A 23,009-nucleotide genomic window follows, 5' to 3' on the forward strand; every position below is an offset into this window, starting at 1 on the left:
AGCACTGAAAGAAGAGTTGCTGTCTGATCACAGGCTCCTTTGGTTGGTGACATTCTACACTGCCATTCTGACAGAAGAAAATCTTCCCCTAACGAATGTTTTCTTGAGACATTGCAATCCTGCTCTCTCTAACCTGATGTCACTTTTGCATCTCAAGCTTTATGTCATCAAAAATATGCTTAAGACATCCAGGGATTGTATTGCACTCTCTGACCTGCATTCATAAAGGCTGGATACAGATTTTGACAAAGAAGTTATTGTAAACAACAAAGAAATCGAGTTTGATATAAACTAAAAATCAAAGGATTTGTGAGGGTTTGTGAGGATTTGAGTCACCAATTTTTTTTTTTTCTGTTTTCAAAATTAGCCACAAAACTCAGTCCTTCTGGTAGAATAGGAATAAGGAGTTTGCCATTTCCTTTCACACCTATTGGGTTTCTCCAGTATATTTATGTAATATTTACTATGTTTAAAGAAAATTTGTAATTGCCTAAAGGATTAAAAATTTGAATGCTTTACTTTGTGTTTATGTCTGAATTTTTTGCAAAGTGAAAGGAACTATAGCTAAAAATTCATTCTTAATTTTATAATATACTGAAAAGATTATGTATATTGACCACTGTTTAAAATAAAACAGAGAGGAATACATGCTACTTTTATTTATTTATTTATTTTATTGATTAATTACTGAACTGGTGTTTAGCTCTTCTCAGGAACTTGAATTTTACATGAGTTTCATTTCTGTTCTTGAAAACTTAGGCCTGACTCTAGGAACCTTTGAAGGTACTAATCTAGAAAGATTTTTTTAAAATATTATTTATAACTTCTGAAAAGGGAAAATGGGTACAAAGATTTTTCTGATTCATTTAGAATGAGTTTGGGATGCTTCAATCTCTAAAATCTAAGTCACAATGACTTTTGAGCTTCATATTATGTAGAGGTGTAGTTGACATAGTTTTTCTAGTTAGACAGTTCCACTTCTTTCCTTCATTCCTGAACGACCTTGCAGTGCTAACAATATCCTCATGTAGACAAACCTATCATGAAAATTGACACCTTTCCTGTCTCTCTGCCTTCATTTAGCTAACTGGATAAAAAAAAAAAAATAGCAAGTGAATGAAATACAGATGAAAGTTGGCAAAACTAGCAGTTTACTGACATAATTCTGCAAGAGACATTTTAACTGACATTTAAAGCATAAGAAAATTGGTGTGGTTTTATCTTCATTTTATATCCAAAGCATGTTTTTTGTTACTGCAATTCTACATATATGGAGGTGAATATGATTTTGTGCTTATTACATCATTGAGAGGAAGACATATACTAAAAAAGTAATTTTTCATATAATAAAATACTATTTATCTGAATTATATTTTCAATGGATATATATCAGTTGCTTGCTTAGACTACCACTTTTTTTTTTTTGATCCTGAAAAAAATATAACGTACATCAGTTTAAACATAGAAACATCTCAACAATATACAAACAAATGAATACCTTTTTGGCTATCACTTTCAACTAATAAATAAGAAAATATTTTTAATATGGTTTTCAAGGACATCTAATATTTATTTTTAAATATTAATTTTCCATGTTAACAGTTAAAACAGATTGATGTATATTTTGTTGGACAGACATAAAAGTTTTGATTAATGAAATGACAAGTGTTTTGGTGTTACGACTTCAGTTGTTTGTTCAACCATGAAAATATATATTTTGCTTCTTTCTCTTCTAAATTTTCAATAAACTCCTACTGTGTTTTATCTAAGATGACCCAAGTTTTGTCTGTTTTGTTTGCTACTTTCTGGGACATATGAGGATTGATACATTCTGTATACAAGTTCAACTATGTCCCACTAGAGAAAAGAAAATGCTTCAAACTAAAGAAAAATTACAGGGAAAAAAATGAAAACAGCTTAACTATCTATTCTTTTCTCTTTTTTTTTTTTTAATTTTACCAAGTGTCTAGAGAAGGATCTATGTGCAACATTTTTGGTTTTGCTATATTATGACAACTTATTTTAAATTGTTCATAATATTTTCAAAATAATTTATTACTTGTGTTAATATTAATAGCTCAAAACCAGATTTATTATGGAGAATTTGAGCAAAACCCATAAATCTGAATGGATAAACCCTGACTACCCAAGTGTTTAACCATCTGAAGCTCTTTGGTCTAATTCGTCAGCATATAACAATATATCAATAAACCAGTGTGCAGATGCACTTTTAGGTGTCAATTTCCCTTTCAACAAGAATGATGATGATGGTAAAAACAAATTTATAATTATTGCATTAACTATTTCTAGTATTATTGTTCCAGGTAATTAAGGGGTTATGTAGGGAAGCTCTAGTGTGAAGGAAGGAAGGAAGGAAGGAAGGAAGGTTGGTTAATTGGCTGTTAGAACATTGAACTCTAGCTTGTGATACTGGCTCTGAAACTTAAAATTCATTCCATACAAAAAAAAAGTTGCTGGCACACAAGTAAAACAGATTATCATCTAAATATAGACATCACTTTCATTACCAAGGAGTAACTTTTCTTAGCCTTCAAGTCCCCCAGCTGAAATAGATCTGCCAGTAAAATTATCTACAACAGTAATCGTGGTACTGATAACTATGTTATCTCGTTGATTTGTCTATGTAAGTCAACGGTGAACACAGATCCCTGAGAATTTTGTTTCTATGGGATAAATAAAACTCAATTTCCTGTGTGTTTATGTCCATCCTTCCTTCCTTCAAACACTTTGCTGTTACTACAGAGCAATGACGCCCTCTTCTCCAGTGGACCTTTAGGATTCTTCCAGGGTTTAAGAGAACAAATGCTGCAGCTTGGAGTGGCAACAGAGTTCTCTTGCAAATTGCTGGAAATAAAGTTTTAAATACTTGAGTGGTACCACTAGGCAGTTTTTTCAGTGGCACATTACCTGAAAGTTGTTTACCTCTGCTACATATATACTGATGTTCACGGCAGATTTTGAAATAAAAATGCCTCGGCTAAACCACATCAGCCTAGAATTACTTTGCAGAGACATAGTATGGCTGAATTACATCACAATTACATGACTTCTAAGCTAGTGGCAAAAGCATGTGGTGCAAATAAATATGCATTTATTTATGCACTCGTGAAAATATTTATAGCCCTCTGAATAGCATGAGCTTCCTGACACTGGAAACATCTCTTGCTTGTCAAGGAGTGACAAGGGATCAGACTGTGGGTGACAAGGGATCAGACTGTGAGTATCCGTAAGGGATACGATGGCCCCAGGGAGTTAGGGGCAGACCCCCTTCATTCATGGTGAATCCCGTGTATCTGAGTGACCGCATGCCGCGCTGGAATCACTGTAGTCATGCTCTGAGACCTTTTTCCACGCTCCTTCATAGAGGTTGGTGTTTTCCTCTGGGCGCTGCGCAGCGGAGTCTCCCCAGCCCGTGTCCCTTCCTCTCGGGAAGCGTGTGCGTGACAGGGAGGCTTTGTCGCAGCGGCTGAGACCCGGAGGGCATCCAAGGGCATCGGGGCAGGGACGGGAGGGAACTGGAGGAAGGGGAGCGAGGGTCTCTCCCATCCCAGGGAGCGGGAGTGCCGCGCCCGGAGCGGGGCCCGTGTCGGGCTGCGGAGCCGGGCCGAGGTCCAGCCGGGCTGTGCCCGTGTCGGGCTGCGGAGTCCGGCCAAGCTCCAGCCGGGCTGTGCCCGTGTCGGGCTGCGGAGTCCGGCCAAGCTCCAGCCGGGCTGTGCCCGTGTCGGGCTGCGGTGCCGGGCCGAGCTCCGGGCCATGCCCATCTCTGGGCTGCGGTGCTGGGCTGCGGTGCCGGGCCGAGATCCCGGCCGTGCCCTCCCGGGAGCAGAGCGCTGCGGGGCACGGAGCAGGCGGCGGGAGCGGGCCCCCCTCACAGCAAAGCCGGCGCCCGGAGCGCAGCGGGGGCGGAGTGGATCATACCAACCCCCCCGCCATGCTCTCCGCCGCTAATGCCTTTTCTCTGCTGCTGCGCAGGACTCCCTGCGAATGTAATTCACCGGCCGGTGCCTCCAGCAGAAGGAGGCTAATCCCATTGTGCGGTTTAGCGGCCCCCCGCCCGCAGGTGAGGCGGCAGGAGCGGTGGGCGCCGCGGTCCGGTCCGAGCCCTGCCCTGCCCAGCCCAGCCCAGCCGGCCCCCGCCTGCCCAGCATGTCCGGTGAGTACCCCCGGCCCGCAGGGCCCCGCCCGGCTTGCCCTGAGCAGCTCTCGGGAATAATCGGCAGCGCAGCCTGGAGCCCCCCGGGGCTTTGCCCTTCTCACATCCCGGTGCGGGAGAGGGTCCCTGCTGCTTTCTTATCAGCAGAGTGCTGTGCTGAAATGAGCAGCTCCAGAGGAGGATTTTAACTGTCTGGGTGATGGGGTGAAATAGGTGAACTCATTTATGTATTCTGCTTGTATGTACAGCTTGGCCTGCCTGTGTGTGCTGTCCTGGTGGATCCCCAGGGTGACAGGCTGGGGCTGGCTGTCCCAGTCTAAGGCAGAGTCAGAGAAACCTTTATCACCCCCCTTCTTACACAGCAGTGGTATTGGTCTGAGTCAGGTATCCTTAAAGCCATGAGGTACTAGTTTTAGGGTAATCACAGGGGGTAGCTGCAGGTGCTGTTCTGGCTCTTGAACATAATCAACTTTTTTCCTTTTTTCTCATTTTTGAGAGCAGCAGCTCCCACAGATCTTGGTTTCTTGAGCCATTTGAAGGGTGTCAGTCATGTGGACTGAATGATGACGAGTTTGAATTCATGTATGTAGCACTTCAGCACTGGGAAGATGCAGAAAGTGAATCTGCAAATGAAAGGATTAGAGCATTGTGATTTTGTTTGGTCGATTTTTTTGTTTGTTTGTTTGAGTTTTTTGGGAGTTTTTTGGTTTGCTTTTTTTTTTTTAAATTTGATTTTTTTTCTCTTGGTTGAAAGGAAGGTGTGGAAAGACTGGAAACATCTAACTTGATATGTACCGTAAAATTCCCTGTGGTGCCTCTGGATTGCTTAAGTAATTATTTCTAATAATTATTACCAATTATTACAAATTTTCAAACTGATGTATTACTGTTTTGGGTGTTATGTGTTATGCTTGTTTGCATCTTATGATACTGTTGCATTTGAGTTTTCATGAGGATCATTTACCATCTGTTGAATAACAACACTGCAGAGTCTTGAAGTAGAATGCAATAGTTCTTAACTGAAAGACACATAATAAAACCTACAAAGAACTGGAATCAAGTGGTCTTCCAACACAAGAGCAGTAATCCTGCCTACTAAAATTCAGCAGTGTTTTAATAGAAGATAAGAGAGAATCTGTTTTTGGATGAGGCAGAACTTCATTAGGCCAAGAGAAATTTTGTATACCACTGAATGTCAATTTAAATTCTGTTATAAAAAAGTCTTTGTAAAGTGTTTGTTGTTTATATTCATTAATAACATCAGTGTTTCTACTATTAGATCTAAGAAAGCATGGGAATTAAAACTGCCAGCTCTCATTTGTGTACTAGAGCAAGAATTGCCTCTCTGCTGGAAACTTGCATAATAATTTTTGATAGGGCTCTGACTCAGGTTATTGTCTGACACTATTGTTAATGTTTTCTACTTATAACAAAATACTTCTGGATTGCTTATAAGGTTGTGGGTGTCAGGAGGAGCAGAGACTTCTGTTCCAGGATATGGCTGTGCTAGGCCAGAGAAGTGAGAAGCCTACAGCCTGTGTTCTCTTTTTTGGCAATCTAACACACCTTCATGGTGCTTCTGGGGGAAGATCCGCAGAGTCCTTGTGCAGGAGAGGGAGTGACAGAATTGGTGTCAGGAAACGTGCTGTGATTTGGAGCTGTGTCACTGTCACCTGGGATTTGAGAGAGGTGCTGTGGCTCAGTGGGTACAGGTGGAGGCTGCAGCCTGCAGTCCTGCCGATTGTCTCTGGAGTAGAAGGGGGGAGGTGACAAGAGAGCAACAGATGGCATCAGGGAGGAATTTAGGAAAGCAGTTGTACAGTGTTGGTTAGTAGGAATGGCAGGAGGCACTGGGGACATAACCAGCCTGTTGGAAGCTTTTAGCTATTGATTTATCTGTTCTTATTTTTATGCATAAGATGACAATGTGTCATCTTAGAATGTTCTTACAGAAAAATCCTAACATAGGAGTGTCTGGTCTCCTGTTGCCATTTTGCAGTGGGCAGCTTGGCAAATTTGAATTGTTACATTTGGAGTTACAGATAGACTAAATTTATGCTTCCTCTGTCTATCAGAAAAAATAGAAAAATATTATTTAAAAGCTATGTCTAATGGATTATGAAAAAAACCTCCCTACCCTACTTAAACTTGTCTTGAAGTTGGAACTTGGGTCACTCAGAGCGTGCTATTATCAGTCACTCCTGAGTCTCAAAAGGGGTATCTGGTGTTTTTTAATCCTCTTTTTCTCTTTGAACATGAAAGTGAGCACCACCCTGTCTGCTTGCTCTGTTGGTATTCTAAATAAAGCTCTTAGGTTCCCTAGAATTAGCTTCCACACCTGTCAAAGAATTTTGCCTCTGGCAGTGTCAGAGGTACTACTTCTATGATTAAGTAGCATAAAAAGTTGGTGATCTTGGCTAAAAAAGCTGTTACAAGTTCCACCTAAGATCACCCTGACTGTAGTGGTTCACATTACTTTTGCTGTCTCTTCTGTGTAGCTGCAGAGCAGGTTGTAGAATAACTCAGCAAGTTAATTCCTTGAAGATCCTTGTTTTGTTCTAAGAAAGTATTGTTAGGTAATAAAACTGAGGAGCCACTACTGATGATAATGATTTCTTAATTTGCATCATCATGTGCTTTGTGGTAATCCAGACAAGAGAAATGAGCAGATTTATAAATTCATATGACAGGGTTTAAATGGGATTCTAAAAATACACTTTCTTTTCTCATAGTTTACTGATAGCCAGTGGTATTTTGTTAGCCATAAGGATCTCCAACTTGAAAACAAATTTACCTGAAAACTTAATACCCTGAAGAGTAGGTGTCGTCCATAAAAAATCTTATTCAGCACAAAGAATTAAGGTTATGCTTAATTGTCTCCTTGACACTTAAAAAAAACAAACTAAAAACCAAACCAAACAAACAAAACAACCAAAAAAAATCCCTAAAAAACCCTAAAAACCAGAAAGACCACCAAACCAAAAAACAGTTGCAATGAATTTAACTATATGCGCCTCTGGCTTTCAAACTTAAAGAATTTTTGCTCTTTTAAAGTCAGTGAGTGAAACTTTGTGTACAGTAGATTTAATATCTCAGCTAAATGGAAACTTTCAGGAAAACCATTTACTTCCAAACATGTATATGAAAACCTGACCCTTACTTTCAGTTATAAAAATAAAATGTTTGTTTATTAGGCTATATTCCAAAGAATTTTATAAACAAAGCAAGAAAAATATCACTCCTTTCTTGAAAGCAAGGATTAGATGAAAGGAAAGGTAATGATAAAATATTTTCTATTAAGCCCCCAATGGATCCTTAATGAATAAGTGATGCCCCTGTATGATTTTAAAATCATTAGGATTTGCTTCTCTCTTAGTACCAGAAATATTTTAATGTTAAATCTTTTCAGTCAATAGTTTGATAATCTATTCAATTATCTCTATGATGGTTCACTGTATTAAGAAGGCTGTAACAGGTATCCTACATCTGATTCTCAAAACAGACAGCTCTGTTCTTTGTGAGGGATCAGCAAGAGTTTCTTAGAAGCAGGAGTTATTTGGCAGTTTGCTTTCTTGGGGTTATGACCACACGGGGACAGGGCACAAAAGCATTTGGAGGACATGGTAATTTTCCATACCAATTTGCTGAACCATTTAATGAGTAGTTTGTGTATTTTTCTATGTATTACTTAAGTAAAGATTCAGCTTCTGTAGCCAAAAGAATTTGCAAAAGCCATGTGAAGATTGTGTTCAATTTTGTGGTTGGTTTTAAAACAGTATTTTAAGATAGGAACTCCCACTCATTTCACAATTTGTTTTTTTTTTATATTAACCTAACTCCCACATTCCTCTCAGGAGTTGTTTTATTACCTTTCTTTGGCTGAAGATGCTTGTTGCCTAACACAAAACTGCTTTGCTTTCCTGATCTTTTGCATCTTTTCAGAGTAATTTTCTTGCTGAAGTAGCTTTCAGCAGTTTTCTGGTTCACATTGATTTTTGGGGATGCTTATATTTATTCCTTTAACCCTCTGGGAAACTGCAATAGGAGCAGTTTACTTCACATCTGTTGTTTTAAAGCAACTCCTTATTCACTGATTTCTGGAACACCTGTAACTTGCTTGAGCTGTTATTATAATGGGACATTTGAAAGTTGAATTCTTCATTTGCTTTGTCTGGATATTGCAATTAGAAATGTTACTGGAGTTTGCTCAGCTGTGGGCTATGCAAACTATTTCAAGTTTGGATGGATGGTTTGGGTTTTTTTGGCCAAGTCTGACACTTACTGGGATTCTCCTGAGGTGCAGAGATGTGTGGCAGTGTCAGCAAATGTAAAGTATGTGTACTTGAGATGAAGATGGCTGGCTGGAGATGAGTGAAAAAGGGCAAAAAGTGGGGGGGAAAGGCAGCACACCAGTGGGCCTGTGTTTCATTCTGGATTTGGAGGATGTGAAAAATAAAAATGCTTAATATCTGTTAGCTTATTGTGGGCATCAGCCATACTTTACTGCATACCTTGATGATGGTTGGGGGCAAGAACTCACTCATTTTGTCAGCCTCTGGCTGAGGCAGCCATGAGGTAATTTGTTGAGTTCTCTGCATCTAGCTCTGTGAGATTCTTTCCTGGTGTTTCTCACAGGCCCTGGAAACTGTATGACAGGTTGTTTATGTTAGTATTGTTTGGTTGTTTTAATTTATTTAATGCAATTGCCTGTCCCTTAAGATGATGGTAGTTCTAAACAAGTATTTCAACACAAGTGTTTATTGAAGTTTCAGTCAAGCTCAGTGGAATTCCCTTCATCTGTGTGACCTGCTCATCTTGTTCTGGTTAATTTTGCAGCCTAGAGTGTATTATCCTTCTGCTCCAAGGAGGTTGTTCACCTTGCTGAGTTATAGGTCCTCCCCAGAAGAGCTCTGACAGTGGTGGTAATATCATGGGGCACAGCTGCAGAAGCAGCCCCTTATGATCCTGCCATGGGAGTGGTGTCTTTACAAAATACATTTTCTCCTGTTATGTAGGAGTGTAGGTTGCTTTCTTTTTTTTGTAACTTGTTTCCTCATGTGTTTCCTGACAATAAGGAACACTCCTAAATTCTCTGGAGTTACTTGAGGTAGGGATCCTCAGCTTCTGGGAGGTGTACTGATTTTGATAGGAAATTCTCTGCACTTGTTCAGCCAGCACCAGGTGCCCCAGCACAAAGAAGGCAGAGCAAAAATAATGGTGGGTTGATTCAGTGGCATTATGGAAAGAACATTTCTGGCTACTACTCAACATCTTGTTCTTTTCCTTAGCTTTTGGCACTGTATAAACAAGAACATTTTCCTTATTGGTTGTATTGTATTATGTTTGTTAAATATAAAATCTAAATATGTACAGATCAGCTTTTTTGATTGACATTGTGTTTTGGCAGTAAGACCTAGGGAATTATCTATTTAAGGCTAGTGCAAAAAATTTATACCTGCTATTGAGTAAATCAGGCAAACAAAAATAATAAAAATCAGAAACATACATTCTGCACTCACATTCACTGGGTTTTCTATTCAATTGTGACTTTTGGGGGGAGTCTCATCACAGGAATGGTTGTTATAATCACAGTGTGGTTGTTATAAGCCACAGACTGTTGTTTATCTGGAAGAGGAGGGAGCAAGCTAAAAGAGCTTACATTAAAGTTGTAAAGTGACTCTTCTGAGTACTTTTTTGCAGTAACAGATCAAGCCTTTGTGACCCTTGCTACTGATGATGTGTACTGTCAAGGCGCTCTTGTTCTTGGACAGTCGTTGAGGAATCATAGGACATCCAGAAAATTGGCAGTTCTAATTACTCCAGAGGTTTCCAGTGGGATGAGGTAAGTATTAATGAGCATTTGGAGATTTAAAGAGTCGAAGAATAAGCAACAGCATTGCAATTTTTGTCGTGATTCTACAGGCACTGCAGAACAGCATTTACAGAAATCTTACTAAATCTGAACTCAAGCCCTGTTATTTGGAGGACTGTGATACTTGTTAAAAGACATGCCATGCCATAGCAACTTGAACTCTTAGTTCTGCTACGTCTTAGGAAGTGTGCAAGCTCCTGTTTTCTGTATGCTATGTGAATGTATTTGCAATGCATCTGGCTCAAGAAATAAATTTTCATATTTTTGCTATGACTGGATGCAAAAAAATCTGTTTTCACAGACTTTTGAAGTATGGACCTTGTCAGACCACTGTAACCTTCCTGAGGGAATACTGTATCCATTTGATGGATGGGTGAATACTAAGTCTGTAATTCTTTTTATGTCCATTGAGTGGGAAGAAAAGAGTTTATATTATGCATTTTAAATCAAGGATAACATTAAAAAAAAAAGAAGAAAGCACATCACTGAAATAAACTTCTAATAATCTGTTCATTTAGTTCTTTGCCAGTTAGTTCCTGTTCCCTGAAGATCAATCAGGCAAAAGCAAATGATCCCGAAACCTAGATTTTGAACAGAACAGGTTTTCTTTTTCTGTGTTTGTGAGACATTGACAATGTTTCTTTGATTATAATAGCATAGTATAAGTAAATTAGCTTTGATTATAATAGCATAGTGTAAGTAAATTAGCTGTGTTTTAAATACTTTTTTTCTTGCTCCTTGAAGGAAAATTAGCTACTTTGGTGTTACCTATAGAATTCCCATAAAATACATGCATAGAAAAATAAAATGTTTAGCCTAAAGTCTCATTTGAGATGCTATATAATAGTGAGGAACTATATATGGTGAGCAAGTACACCTTCTAAAAGGTGCAGTTTTGAAGCAGTGTTTACTTGGTCACAGTAGGTACAAATGAGTGTGCTGGCATGTCGCATCTTGTAAAATGCAGAGGGAACACGGTATGGTGCTGTTCTTTGGAATCAGTTGTGCAGGATGAAAGCTGCTTTAATTTCTGTTGGTGTTTCCATAGGAAATAAGTGACTAGAATAAGGATTGTTTTTTCCTTCAAACAGCAGCTCCCACTTTTGAGATGTGCTGGCCCCCATAGTGGAGAAGACAATGTTTTATGGCCTGATAGCTGCCTCTTCAGTATGCTTTTTCCAAAGACTTTTCACTTCTGACTTCTTATATAAGCAATCAGTCTAGCTTTGGTTATTGTCATAAGTAATGTCATGCTGTGTGTCACTGTTGTCACGCCTGAAGTGAACTCTGATGAACTTGTCTAAATCCCCTTCTTTCTCTCCACTGCTGTCTCTGGTAGGTCAGTCCTCAGCAGCGTATTTGATGAGGTGATTGAGGTGGGTGTGCTTGACAGCGCTGACTCAGTCCATTTGGCTCTGATGCAGAGGCCAGAACTGGGTGTAACCTTCACTAAGCTTCATTGTTGGACTCTTACTCATTACAGCAAATGTGTCTTCATGGATGCAGACACTTTGGTGAGTGGAGAGGGAGCCATGGAAACATTTGGGTCTGTCTCTGACTGTGGGATGCTTCCTTGCCAGGCAGCCTTCAGGCCTGTGAAGTGACCAGATTTGCTGGCGGTCACAAGGTCGCAGGAGCTCCATCCTGGCACATTTTAGCAATTCTCACAGTTGTGCTGGCTGCATAAAAATAAATTCACTTTGGAGAGTAGCACTGTCCTCAAAAGAGATCACAAGCTCTATGTACTCAGTCTTCTGACAGAAGTTTAAAATAGATCTCTCTCACATATTTTTGTTTGGAACTATTCTGTCAGGAAGGTAGTTTTAAAATAAGGATAAAAAAAAAAAAAAAGAAATTCCAGACATTATTATTTTTTTAAAGTTTTTAGATGTATGGAGATAAAAATGGTCATAATTTTGGTGAGGACAATCATTTCAGCCTTCCCTTGTGCTTCTGAAAGACTGGGATACATTTTAATTTAGTAGGATTGTATTTGAATTAGGAACCAAATTAAGTTATTCTTCCTGAGGAGGAAGGCTTATGATTTCTTGCTTTACACTAATGTTACAGGAGGAAGGCAAATTCTTGTCCTTTTTAAAAATTCAATTAAGTAATTTTATTTGTAAAAAAATTTCTCCTGTTTTTTACAGTGGCTGTGAAAGGTGGGGGTCCTGACTTTCACTGACTGCACAGCTGTCTTTCCACAAACTTTATCTCTGCTTTAACCCGATTGATTTTCCCACTTCCTTGTGAAGCTTAAAAGAAAACAGAAAAGCAAATCTCTGAACTTAAGTTGTATCAGAAAACTGGCAGCAAGTGACAGTTTTTCTACTACCGTTTAGTCAGTCTGTTGCTTACTAAAATGATTTAGATTCCCAATTTTCATTCAGTTCTGTTGTAGTTATCAAAAATAATGGACTATGGAAAGGTGAGTTAAGAAAGTAGGAAATTGTGTGTTTTCTTGGTATCATATTTAAAGAGACTTTGGATGTTCTCCCAGCTTCATGAAATAATTTCACGTGCTTTGCATTTTATCAGAGAAATCATGGAGAATCACAATTAATGTTGCCTTATTATATCAAAAAGAGAGGTTCTGATCTCTAGCATATTTTACAATGGCACTGCTTTTATGCTCTGCAAGCCATGTACTAGGCCAAACTATCAGTTCACTCCATTGGTACTAATTTGACAATTCTTGCTCTAGACAAACATTTACTCTAGCATCTTTTTCTCTTTTCCTACTTTCCATAAGGTACTTTGCAACGTTGATGAGTTGTTTGATCGAGAAGAGTTTTCTGCAGCTCCTGATTCTGGCTGGCCTGACTGCTTCAATAGTGGTGTGTTTGTGTTCCAGCCCTCCCTGAAGACTTACAACCTGCTGCTCCAGTTTGCTGCTGAGCACGGCAGCTTTGATGGTAAGGGGCAAGGCGTAAGGAATGAGATGCCAGACAGTTTCCATGCTATCAGGCAGAATAGAGGAAGGCAGGAGTTCTCTGGGCTCTATGTAAGAATTCAAGAACTTTGCTTCTTAGACTGTATTTAAGACCTGCTGACTTACTCTGGACTGGCCTTCCCAGAAAAGGGCAGTGAAGGGACATTGTGTCTGAGTCTTGCTAGGTTAATTTTGCTGTCTGGCTTAGGAGAGAGAAACACACCTGATCTTCAGTCTTTTGCTCTTTGAGGGAGACCAAACACTACTCCTTTCTTCTTATATTACAATAGGACTTCATTTACACTGAGCTTGCAGTGGAGTGAATCAGGGATTATTCACTTGTACATGCTCACATGGCCATATTTTCAAGTCCAAGTTGGAGTCCCATGAACACACCAATCTCAGTCCCCAGTCTCACTCCCATCCAAATTTTGATACAAATTTGAGTGTACACATGTTATGGTAATACTGTTTTATGTGTTCTTTAGGAGGTGATCAAGGCTTGTTGAACAGCTTCTTCAGCAACTGGGCAACAGCAGATATTGGCAAACACTTGCCTTTCCTCTATAACTTGAGCAGCAGTTCTGTATACACCTATGTTCCTGCTTTCAATCAGTAAGTAACAACACTTCTGTAAACCTCTGTAGTTTGTTAAAGAACATCCTTTTGTAAGAGAGACTAATAATGGCATATTCTGTTAATTATAAATTACAGTATCACAAATGATCTTCTGTAGAAACCATGCAAGAGAAGCTAAAATTTAATGTGAATATCTGGACACAGAGAGAGTCCCAGAGTTGGCTACACTTTCTTTTATGTTCTTTCAAAGAAGCTTCTTTCATTTTGACAAAATGTAATTACTTTGGCATTAGGTTCTGACAAGTTTTCTTTTAAGCTCGTTCCTTTATTCTTAAGTAATTTCTTAGAGAAGCAATTGGCATTGCTTGAATTTTTTTGAGCCATTCCTTAGTTCCTTAGTATTATGAAATGAAATTTGTGCTACTAATTATATGATTCCAGACAATGCAATTGAGAATCTTATCTGGTAAAAGGCAAGTTAGATTTAGGGTGTCATGAATTTCTGTTCCAGTTGCACAATACACTCTTATTGGAAGATGAACTTAGGCCAGTGTATTTATTAGTAATTTTTAATATGGGATCAGTAATACCCAATTTTGGTGATTAAATATTTGGAGTAATATGTATTTTTTTGTGACTAGAGCATGAAGGAAGACTGGAAATAGTACTGCATGAGACTGTCAGTTTCCTTCATGAACTTTTCTACTAGAATTAGCAGCTGGAAGCAAATGGCAATGTAACTTTTTGTTTTCTGTATTTTAAACAAGATTAATTAAACCAGGAAGATAGAAACAAAATATTAATACATATAATCTCAAATGTGTTGCTGTTGCAAAATGTTAAATTACCTCACCTGTCAGTAAGCATGTTTCTTCTAGGAGTTAATATAAGCTAAGAAATATTTTAGGTATAGACCTGTATATTTGATCTCTACAGTTTTGGTAGAGATGCCAAAGTTGTTCATTTCTTGGGAGCAACAAAGCCCTGGAACTACAAATACAACCTTCAAACAAAGAGACTTATGCAGGATGGTACCACATCTGGATCTTCTCATCAGCTGTCATTCCTTGTCCTCTGGTGGAATATATACAGTGCCAGTATATTGCCTTTGTTGGAAAAACTTCAAAAGATGGAAGAATCAGAATCTGAGGAATGCAAGGTAACTAATAAGGAGTTAGTGGGAATATGTTGGAATTTAAACCAAAAATTCTGAAAATTGGTAGAGGAAGAAATTATATGATGTGTTGGGCTGATTCTGGCTGGATTCCAAGTACCCACCCAAGCCACTCTATCACTCTGCTCCTAAGATGGACAGGGGACGGGAGAGAAAATGTAAGGAAAGACTCATGAGTCTGGATAAGGACAGGGAGAGATCTCTCACCAGGTATCATCAAAGGTGAAACAGGCTGAACTTCAGGAAATTAATTAAATTTATTACCAATCAAGTCAGAGTAAGGAGAAATAACCCCAAATTTGGAACACCTACTGCCATCCCTCACTTCTTCCTGGATTCAACTTTACTCCCTGTTTTCTCTGACTCCCCCCCACCAATGGCACACGGGGATGGGGAATGAGGACTGTGGTCAGTTCATTTCATGTTGTCTCTGCTGCTCCTTCCACCTCAGGGATTCCTCACACTCCTTCCCTGCTCCAGCTGTGGAGTCCCTTCTATGGGAGACAGTCCTCCATGGACTTTTCCAACATTAATCCATCCCATGAGCTGTGAGATGCAGTCCCTCAGGGACTGCCTGTCCCAGTGGGGGTCCCCATGGGGTCACAAGTCCTGCCAGCAAACCTACTCCACTGCAGGCTCCTCTCTTCATAGGTCCAGTGGTGCTGCCAGGAGCCTGCTCCATCATGGGCTTTCCATGGGGTCACAGCCTCCTTCAGACATCCACTTGCTGTGGTGTGGGTTCCACCATGGGGTGCAGGTGGATCTGTGCTCCACCAGGGACCTCCATGGCCTACAGAAGGACACCCTGATGCAGCATGGGATGCAGGGTTATCTCTGCTCTGGCACCTGGAGCACCTCCTCGCCTTAATTCTTCAGTGACCCTAGTGCATGCAGGGTTGTAGCTCACACATATTCTCACTCCTCTGTCTGCAGTTGTCCAGTTGCAAGGAAACTCCCTCCTCCTCCTTAAGTCTTATCCCAAAGGCACTACCACCATCACTGATGGGCTTTTTGGAGCCAGCTGTCATTGGCTCCACTGGGTTTGAGGGAAGCTTCTAGCAGCTTCTTACAGAAGCTACTCCTGGAATCACCCTGCTACCAAAACCTTGCTGTGTAATCCCAATATGTGTGGGAAAACTTACTATCTGTTGGGTTGGTAGTAGAAGTGACCAAAGTAGCCATTTAAGAAGGATTTCTTGTATTATCTGCTTTCCCAGGATATCCTGCAGCCATCTTCTTAAATGATAAAGTTTTTATGGTAATGTATGTGCAGAATATGATACAAGTTAGCCAGAGAAGAGATAACCTGGCCCATGAAACAAACAGACTTCTGTTTTTCTTGTAGCTAAATTGATACAGACCATATAACAAGGTCTTGATCTGTAATAAAATGTACCTTTTCAGTACTACATTATAACTTGTTTCATGAGGTCATAGCAAATAAATCAGGTTTGCAAAAGCAGTGTTAATTGCGTTTAAGATGATATGTACAGTACTTCTATGTCATCAAACATTTAATGATCTCTTTATCCTTTTTTTTTTCCAAAGAATATGCAGCAGTATGCTTTTCATTAATAGAATAAAAATAATCTGTTTATAAATAGATGATTTCTTAGAAACCAGTAGCATAAAGAAATGTGTAGAAGTACAATTTTTAATTTTGTATGCAGACATTACAAATTAGATCCCATTTATGCATATGGAAATATTTTCTTAATGCCTTATAATATTAAATTATTAACATAATTGAACTAATTGCATAATCCCCTTAAGATCAGTTGAATATTTACCATCAAAGCCCCAGAGAATAATTTGGTTTGTTAACCTAATGACAAACTGGAAAGCAGAGGAAGGAGTGGTTAGTTTTTGATCTTATACTTTAGCATGCTTTAATTTTTAAGGCACTGCGTATTAAAAAAAATATTTGAACTATGGTAAATGAAGGTGAAAATACCTGTTAGATTTACCTCATGATGCTGGTGTGCTCATGAATGCAAAAAACAAAAACCTAAACTGTAGCATGCTCTGAATCTAGGACCATATACTTTTTTTGCATTTATTTACTTTTTTTACATTTATTAAGTTATTCCTTTAATGATGAGAACCCTCTAAGGAAGTGCAACTGTTGTCAATAAGTTATTCCCATCCTGAAAAGTTGTATTTCACTGGTGAGATGTTCTTGTTTTCATTAGCACGCTTTCAATGGAGTTGAAGTTACCCTGAAGAAGGTCAGTCCTTATGTGGCCAGTTCTCTACAAAAGCCTGAGCTCCCAGAGCAGACAAGTGAAGTAAATCCCACAGCATACTCACCCGAGGAACTCGCCTTCAAAGCTGTGAGTGTGTTGTTTGTTATTATTATATGCAGAAACAAAGTCAAATTATATACTAAAAGGAGATGCTTTCTGATTTGGAAGATCATATCTTCAATTTGGCTGTAGCTATTGGATTTTCTCACTAGCATTAAAAATAATCTAAAGCCTATTTATTTTCTTTAATCTTTAGTTATGCGTGTATGATGTGTCTGGACGTTGAAAGAGTTTGCTTTGCATTTTAGGAAGAGGTTGTTTATTCAAAGTTGTTAAGTACATAATTAAATGTAATATAAAAAAATCTGCTACCAAAGTAATATTTTGAATATTAATGCTTTTGTGAATCAATATATTTAAAACTAGAATCCTTTCTATCATTCTTCTGTAGAAAGCTTTTTCCCACAAGTGTTGGGCCAGAAAACTGTTTCTCAAATTTCTGTGACTTGAGCAACAAGGAGAGCCTAGAAAAAATCCACTAATGAATATTGCAGTCTTTCTGCTTCTTTTGTCACTTCTCTTGTATTTGTGTGTTTCTGTTGCACTGCATCTCCTTATTTTATGCAGGAATTAAGTTGGACATAGTAAACACAATGCCTCTGCAGGTGTAAGTCATTACATATTGCGTGATATACCATATTACCCCATGGTACAACTGGGAGAAAATAAAATTAGTGTTCTAATGTCATCTGCATTGTAATTTGTGAACTCCACTCTAGAATGATGAAGACAACTTTCAAGATGTTCTTCCCTTCATTTCTTTAGCCTGTCGTTACTCTATAAAGTAAAACTGTAATTTTCCTTTCCCATTTGCCCTCGTCCTCCCCTTCTTCCCTTTCCCGTCCGAGTGTGAAGGAGCTGAAGGAAAATCGCAAACCTTACAGTTCCATAACTTAAGAATAATTTATTTGCAAAGGATGTACTTTCTTGTGTGTCTTATGCATCTGATTTCATTGGAAAGACTCAAACTAAATAGGGACACATTATCAAGATGTTCGTTTGGGGTAAAAAAATCATAATTTTTACCTAAAGCAGTTTCATTAAAATTTAAATTTCTATTGGTATTTTGATTACTAAGATTAGCTTATCAGAAGACCATATTAATTGGAAAGTAATAGCTTGGTTCCCTTCTTACTTAAGAATACCATCATTCCACTTTTTGTTGCCCAGCTTCAATATACTTGTGAAATTGTTTTAGGGGAAAAGACTTTAGAATGGGATCTGTCTACTCATTTATGTTTTGCTATCTGTCAAAAGCAAATATTTGGGACAATATATTTTGGGCAATCTATTTTACCTCTGTTTTGAAATACTTTGTTCTGTTATTTCATACATATAAAAAGTTTATGTGAGAGCAAGCTATAATCCTGAAATGAGATTTTTCTTGTTGAAGTTTGGCCTCATGAATGGTAAGCTTGTTTCCCAGGCTGTATGTGTAGTCACTGAAAAATGACAGCCACTTTGAACCTGTTTTAGGATGAGATGAGCTGCCCTCTGGAGGTACTTTCCTAGATGGATTGTAGTAGGAGCTTTGATTCAATGCCATTTTTGATACTAAAGCTGGGTGACATGAATTTTCTCCTTGGTGATAATGTGCTTCTTTGCTTTCCTCCCATCCATTGCTTTACCCTCCCCCAAGACTGAAAGTAGTTGTATTGTATTGTACAAATTCTTGTGAAAAGGAAATTGTGAGAAAATATTCCCCTAATAAAACCTCACTGGCTGTATTTTAGCAACCTGTACATGAAGTCGAACCAAGAGATTCTAAGGTCCGTCCCTCTGAGCCTGACAGACCTTCAGAACAACCTGCATTGCAACCTGCACTTCAGGAAACCTCAGAAATGGTACATGTAGCTTTGTGCATTCAACATCTATTGATAACTGCATGTGCATCTTTGCTGCCAACATAATTTTAGGAAAGCTCAACTAATTACAATGCAGTGTGCAAATAAATTCCTTAATCTTTTAGCCATGTCATTCCTTAACTGTTTCCAATACTGTGTTGTGATCCCTTTCTAGTTCTCTTTTCAAAACTTTGAGGTTTAAATGTGTATTTTCCTGTGCTAACCCCTGAGTAATCAATGCATGGTGTTAATTTTAGTTCTCCAATACTAACACAAGCAAAGCTGTTTGGGTATTTTGTGTTAGTTAGTTCTTTTATATTTTGTTTTGTTGTGGGTTTTTACCTGCTGAAGTGATGTTTCCAAGCAAGTGGAAAGGGAATGTGCAGGAGCCTGAGTGACCAGGCTTTCCTTTGTGGACTTGCACCGCATTTATGGACGCTTGTACATGTGGGCAGTGTGACAACAGAGGCAGACTTGGTGTGGATGGGGTTGACAAGGTGTCAAGGATTTGTAAGGTTCACCACACAGCTGTTTTCCCAATGAGGGTTTTGGTGCGATTGTGAAGCACTGTAGTGAAATACTTAAAGACTGAGAAACAAAAGCAGCCAGGAGTGTTTGGGCCCTAGGTAAAATTCTTAATTTCTAAAAACATTATGATTCTGGTCATCTTCTTAAGGGCTTCCAAAGCTGTTTATAAAACTTGCCAATGATAAAGTAATCTTGACACCTTACTGCATGTTGGTTGTGTGAAATACCTTACCTTGCCTTCCACCAAGTCCTATGCTTTATCTGCCCCAGACTGGCAGATGCAATGGATATTCCAGGGCATTTAGGCAGTTTAAGACATTGATTCCTGCCCATTAAATTCTATTTTGAAACATGTTTACCTTGAATTTGTGAAGACTTCTCTAGAAAGCTGTTCTTGTTGATTTCAGTTTTGTTTACAACGTGAGAATAGTTGTTTTCCTGTGAGCCTCTTTGCGTTCTACTGAAAGAAGGTTTTTAGTGGCTGCCTTGATTGGTTCTTGTTATATCTCATCTTTATTACAGGTTATAATTGTTGGGATGCTGCTTTTTTGCTGGCATTGGTCAGTTGGGGACACAGTTTTCCTTTTACATGGTAGAAAATATCACTAATAATGTGTCTTGCATTTGTGCGCCTATGATGACTTGACTTTGAACCAGCATTTACAATTTTGGAGTGTCATTCAAAATGCACTAGCTGTTGGTATAATGAATAGTATCCATATTTTGAATTAATTTATTAAACAATGTGCCTCACATCTGCTAAATAATATTGATTTCACTGGAGTTCAAATAAAACTAATTACCAAAAATTCTAGAAATGTATGTTCACATGAAAGCTTGTTGGAGACAAAATTCGAACAGATAAATTATAAATTCTTCCTTGTAGCAGATATTCTATTCTAACCAGGAAGTATTTGTAATATTGTCATTGTATTGTTGCCAAGTATGCCAAGATCTGAGTTAAGACCAGTAAAATAAATGTTTGGTATGTTCAAAGATGCCATAAAAAGTAGTAAAACCATAGGAAAATGAGGTCACATTATCAAAACAGGAGTGAACATTTGAATATTGTTTATTTCATTGTTTTAACTGGGAGTGTACAGCAGAAGTTTACCATTTAAGGTTTAGCATCACAGTATTGAAATAAGAAAAACCAGATGACTGTTTTCCCACTCTTCTTCTTTCCACAGAATGAGGTTGCACATTTTGTTTCAGAGCTGTCTATTCACTTCAAACCAGCAAAACCAACTCCAGAAGATGAACGGAGAAAGTGGGAGGAAGGGCGCATGGACTATATGGGGAAAGATGCTTTTGAACATATCAAAAAGAAGCTGGATGCATTTTTACACTAAGACAGGGTGTACTGTTATGCCCATAATGATAGATTTCTTTATAAATGCAATTCTTGAATACTTGGCTGTCTTAACCAGTTTAGGTGACACCAGTTAGAGGTGATTATTGATCCTCATACATTTTTGGGGGACCTTAACAGATACAGAATCTTGGTTTTTAACTGATAAATGTGCCTCAACTTTATTGTTACATGTGTCTCATCTTCATTGTTCTTACGCAGTGCCTTCTAAAGAATAATGAATGGTACTTTCTGAGTATAAACTCTCATGTATTTATCACTCTTCCCTGATGCACCCCATCTGCAGAAACAGTCATGTGTAGGAAACATGTTGGAAGTTGAGATTGTTTTGGAAATTGAACTTCTCCCAAACTGAGATTACTCCTAAAGTACATTCAGAAGTTGCTATAAAGTATTTAAATAAAAAGAACTTATTCTTGAAACCAAATTAACACCTTCAAGGGTGACCATGATGCAGATTTCAATACGAGAAGGAAGTGAAGAAATCCTGACCTCCTAGGAGTCTGCAACAAAACTTTTTAATTTAAACACATTTAGGATTAGAGGAACTTCAGACTTCATCTGAAATCACTAGTGGATGCTCTACCCAGTTATAGGCAGCTGTTCAGGTCCATAACTAGTGTGAGGAAGCATGGTTTAAAACTCTTTAGGACAGATTGATAATGTATGTTAACCTTTTATATTGTTGCTATAGAATACTGATGCTTTTTAAATATTGTAAGCTTTAGTTGCATATTCTGAGTTGTGTGGTCAGAAGAAGAAATGCTGACAGCATGGTGTAAACCTTCTGGTGCTTTTTATAAATTTGTTTACAGTACTTCAAACTGCAGCTGATAAAGGCCCTCTTTGACTTAGCATTGTTGCCCCATACTGCAGGCAATTTGAGTGCATCTGAAAACAAAATTGGCACTCATTTTAGTAAACAGGCCCTTTGAAGGTCTTTTAACAATAGCTGTGTGTGGGAACCAATAAATCTCTGAATTCCAAATTCCAGGAAAAAAAACTACTGAAAAACTACATTATATTAAGGACACTTACGGGAGAGTGTTTTGTGTATTTGTGTACTCAAGTTTGACTTATCTCAGTGAGTTTACTTTAACAAACAAGTAAAATTTTTTTTCAAAGCAAAAAACTTTTTAAAAAAGAGTCTTAACATTTATGCTAACATAATAATATATTTGACAGTTGTTTGTTACCTCACTCAATATTGGAATAAGAGTTCTGCAGTGATGTTGCAGGACTTGCAAAGTTTTGGTCTAAATACATCACAAATTTTGGCAGAGAGATACCTAATGAAATTTCTTGGGAATTCTGTCTAAAAGCTATGATGTACCATTATGCATAGATGCGAGCAGGAAAAATGGATATCAGGATAGGAGGGAAGAAAATTTTGTTTCTTTTTCCTCCCATCAAAAAGGATGAGAGGGTAGGGCAAGGAATAAATGCACAAATTGGGAAAAGAATGAAAGAGTCAAAAGGTCCCTTAAAAGAAGAAAGAAAAATCTTTGAGTATCTTAGAATTACTTCCTAATATTCACATTAGTGAATTTGCTTTCACTTTTGTAGGATATTTCTGATTTTACCTAGTTCTCATTTATCCTTAAACTCTTAAATGGGAATACCACTGGTGTGTCTGTCGAACACAAGCTTCTAGATCCAGTTAGGTGTTTAGGGGCAGCAGAGAAATTGAGAACAATTCTCCCTCTGCCTAACCCTGGCACCCTCTCTATCCTGTGTTTCTGGGTAGGTGACCCTCACACTTTAACACAGGTAGGTGTGTTCTACCTCTTGGTGCTGTGGCCCAGTGCAGCAGCTGCAGTGTGCCCTTACTCATGTGGCATTTGGTTATCCCTGTTTCTTAGACATCCTTGTGCACTTCTGACAAAGTCCTCTGTTTTATGAACATTGCTGCTAATATACTCCTAACAGCTTTTGAAAAGTATGTAAAGCTGTGGCCAGCAATGTGAACTCATGCTTCATGCAGCTGTACATGTTATATTAACTACTAGATCTTATTTGGTACATTGATTAGATCATGGAATAAAAATTACTGATGTGAAATCAGTAACTGAAAAGTTTTAAAAATAGGCATAAGAATTTAGTCAAATGTGTCATTGAGTACATTTCAAACTGTTAATATGTACAATGGTACTCTGTGTGGCTTATACAATGTTTTGCAAAGAATTGTAGTACAATAAATGTAATGGAAATAAAAGAAGTGGAAAAGA

The 23,009-nt window shown here is 38.4% G+C and overlaps 1 protein-coding gene across 1 annotated transcript; it reads left to right on the plus strand.

Annotated features, from left to right (window-relative positions):
- Nucleotides 1-3,938: 3,938 nt before the first annotated feature.
- GYG2 (glycogenin 2) lies at nt 3,939-23,009 on the plus strand. The gene is made up of 9 exons (XM_036392154.1): nt 3,939-4,174; nt 9,875-10,016; nt 11,386-11,560; nt 12,799-12,961; nt 13,467-13,593; nt 14,494-14,716; nt 16,924-17,064; nt 18,771-18,881; nt 20,600-23,009. The coding sequence occupies exons 1-9, from the start codon at nt 4,168-4,170 to the stop codon at nt 20,759-20,761; spliced, it is 1,251 nt and encodes a 416-aa protein (XP_036248047.1). The 5' UTR covers nt 3,939-4,167; the 3' UTR covers nt 20,762-23,009.

This window comes from Molothrus ater, chromosome 2 (genome assembly GCF_012460135.2).
Source record: "Molothrus ater isolate BHLD 08-10-18 breed brown headed cowbird chromosome 2, BPBGC_Mater_1.1, whole genome shotgun sequence".
Lineage (NCBI taxonomy): Eukaryota > Metazoa > Chordata > Aves > Passeriformes > Icteridae > Molothrus > Molothrus ater.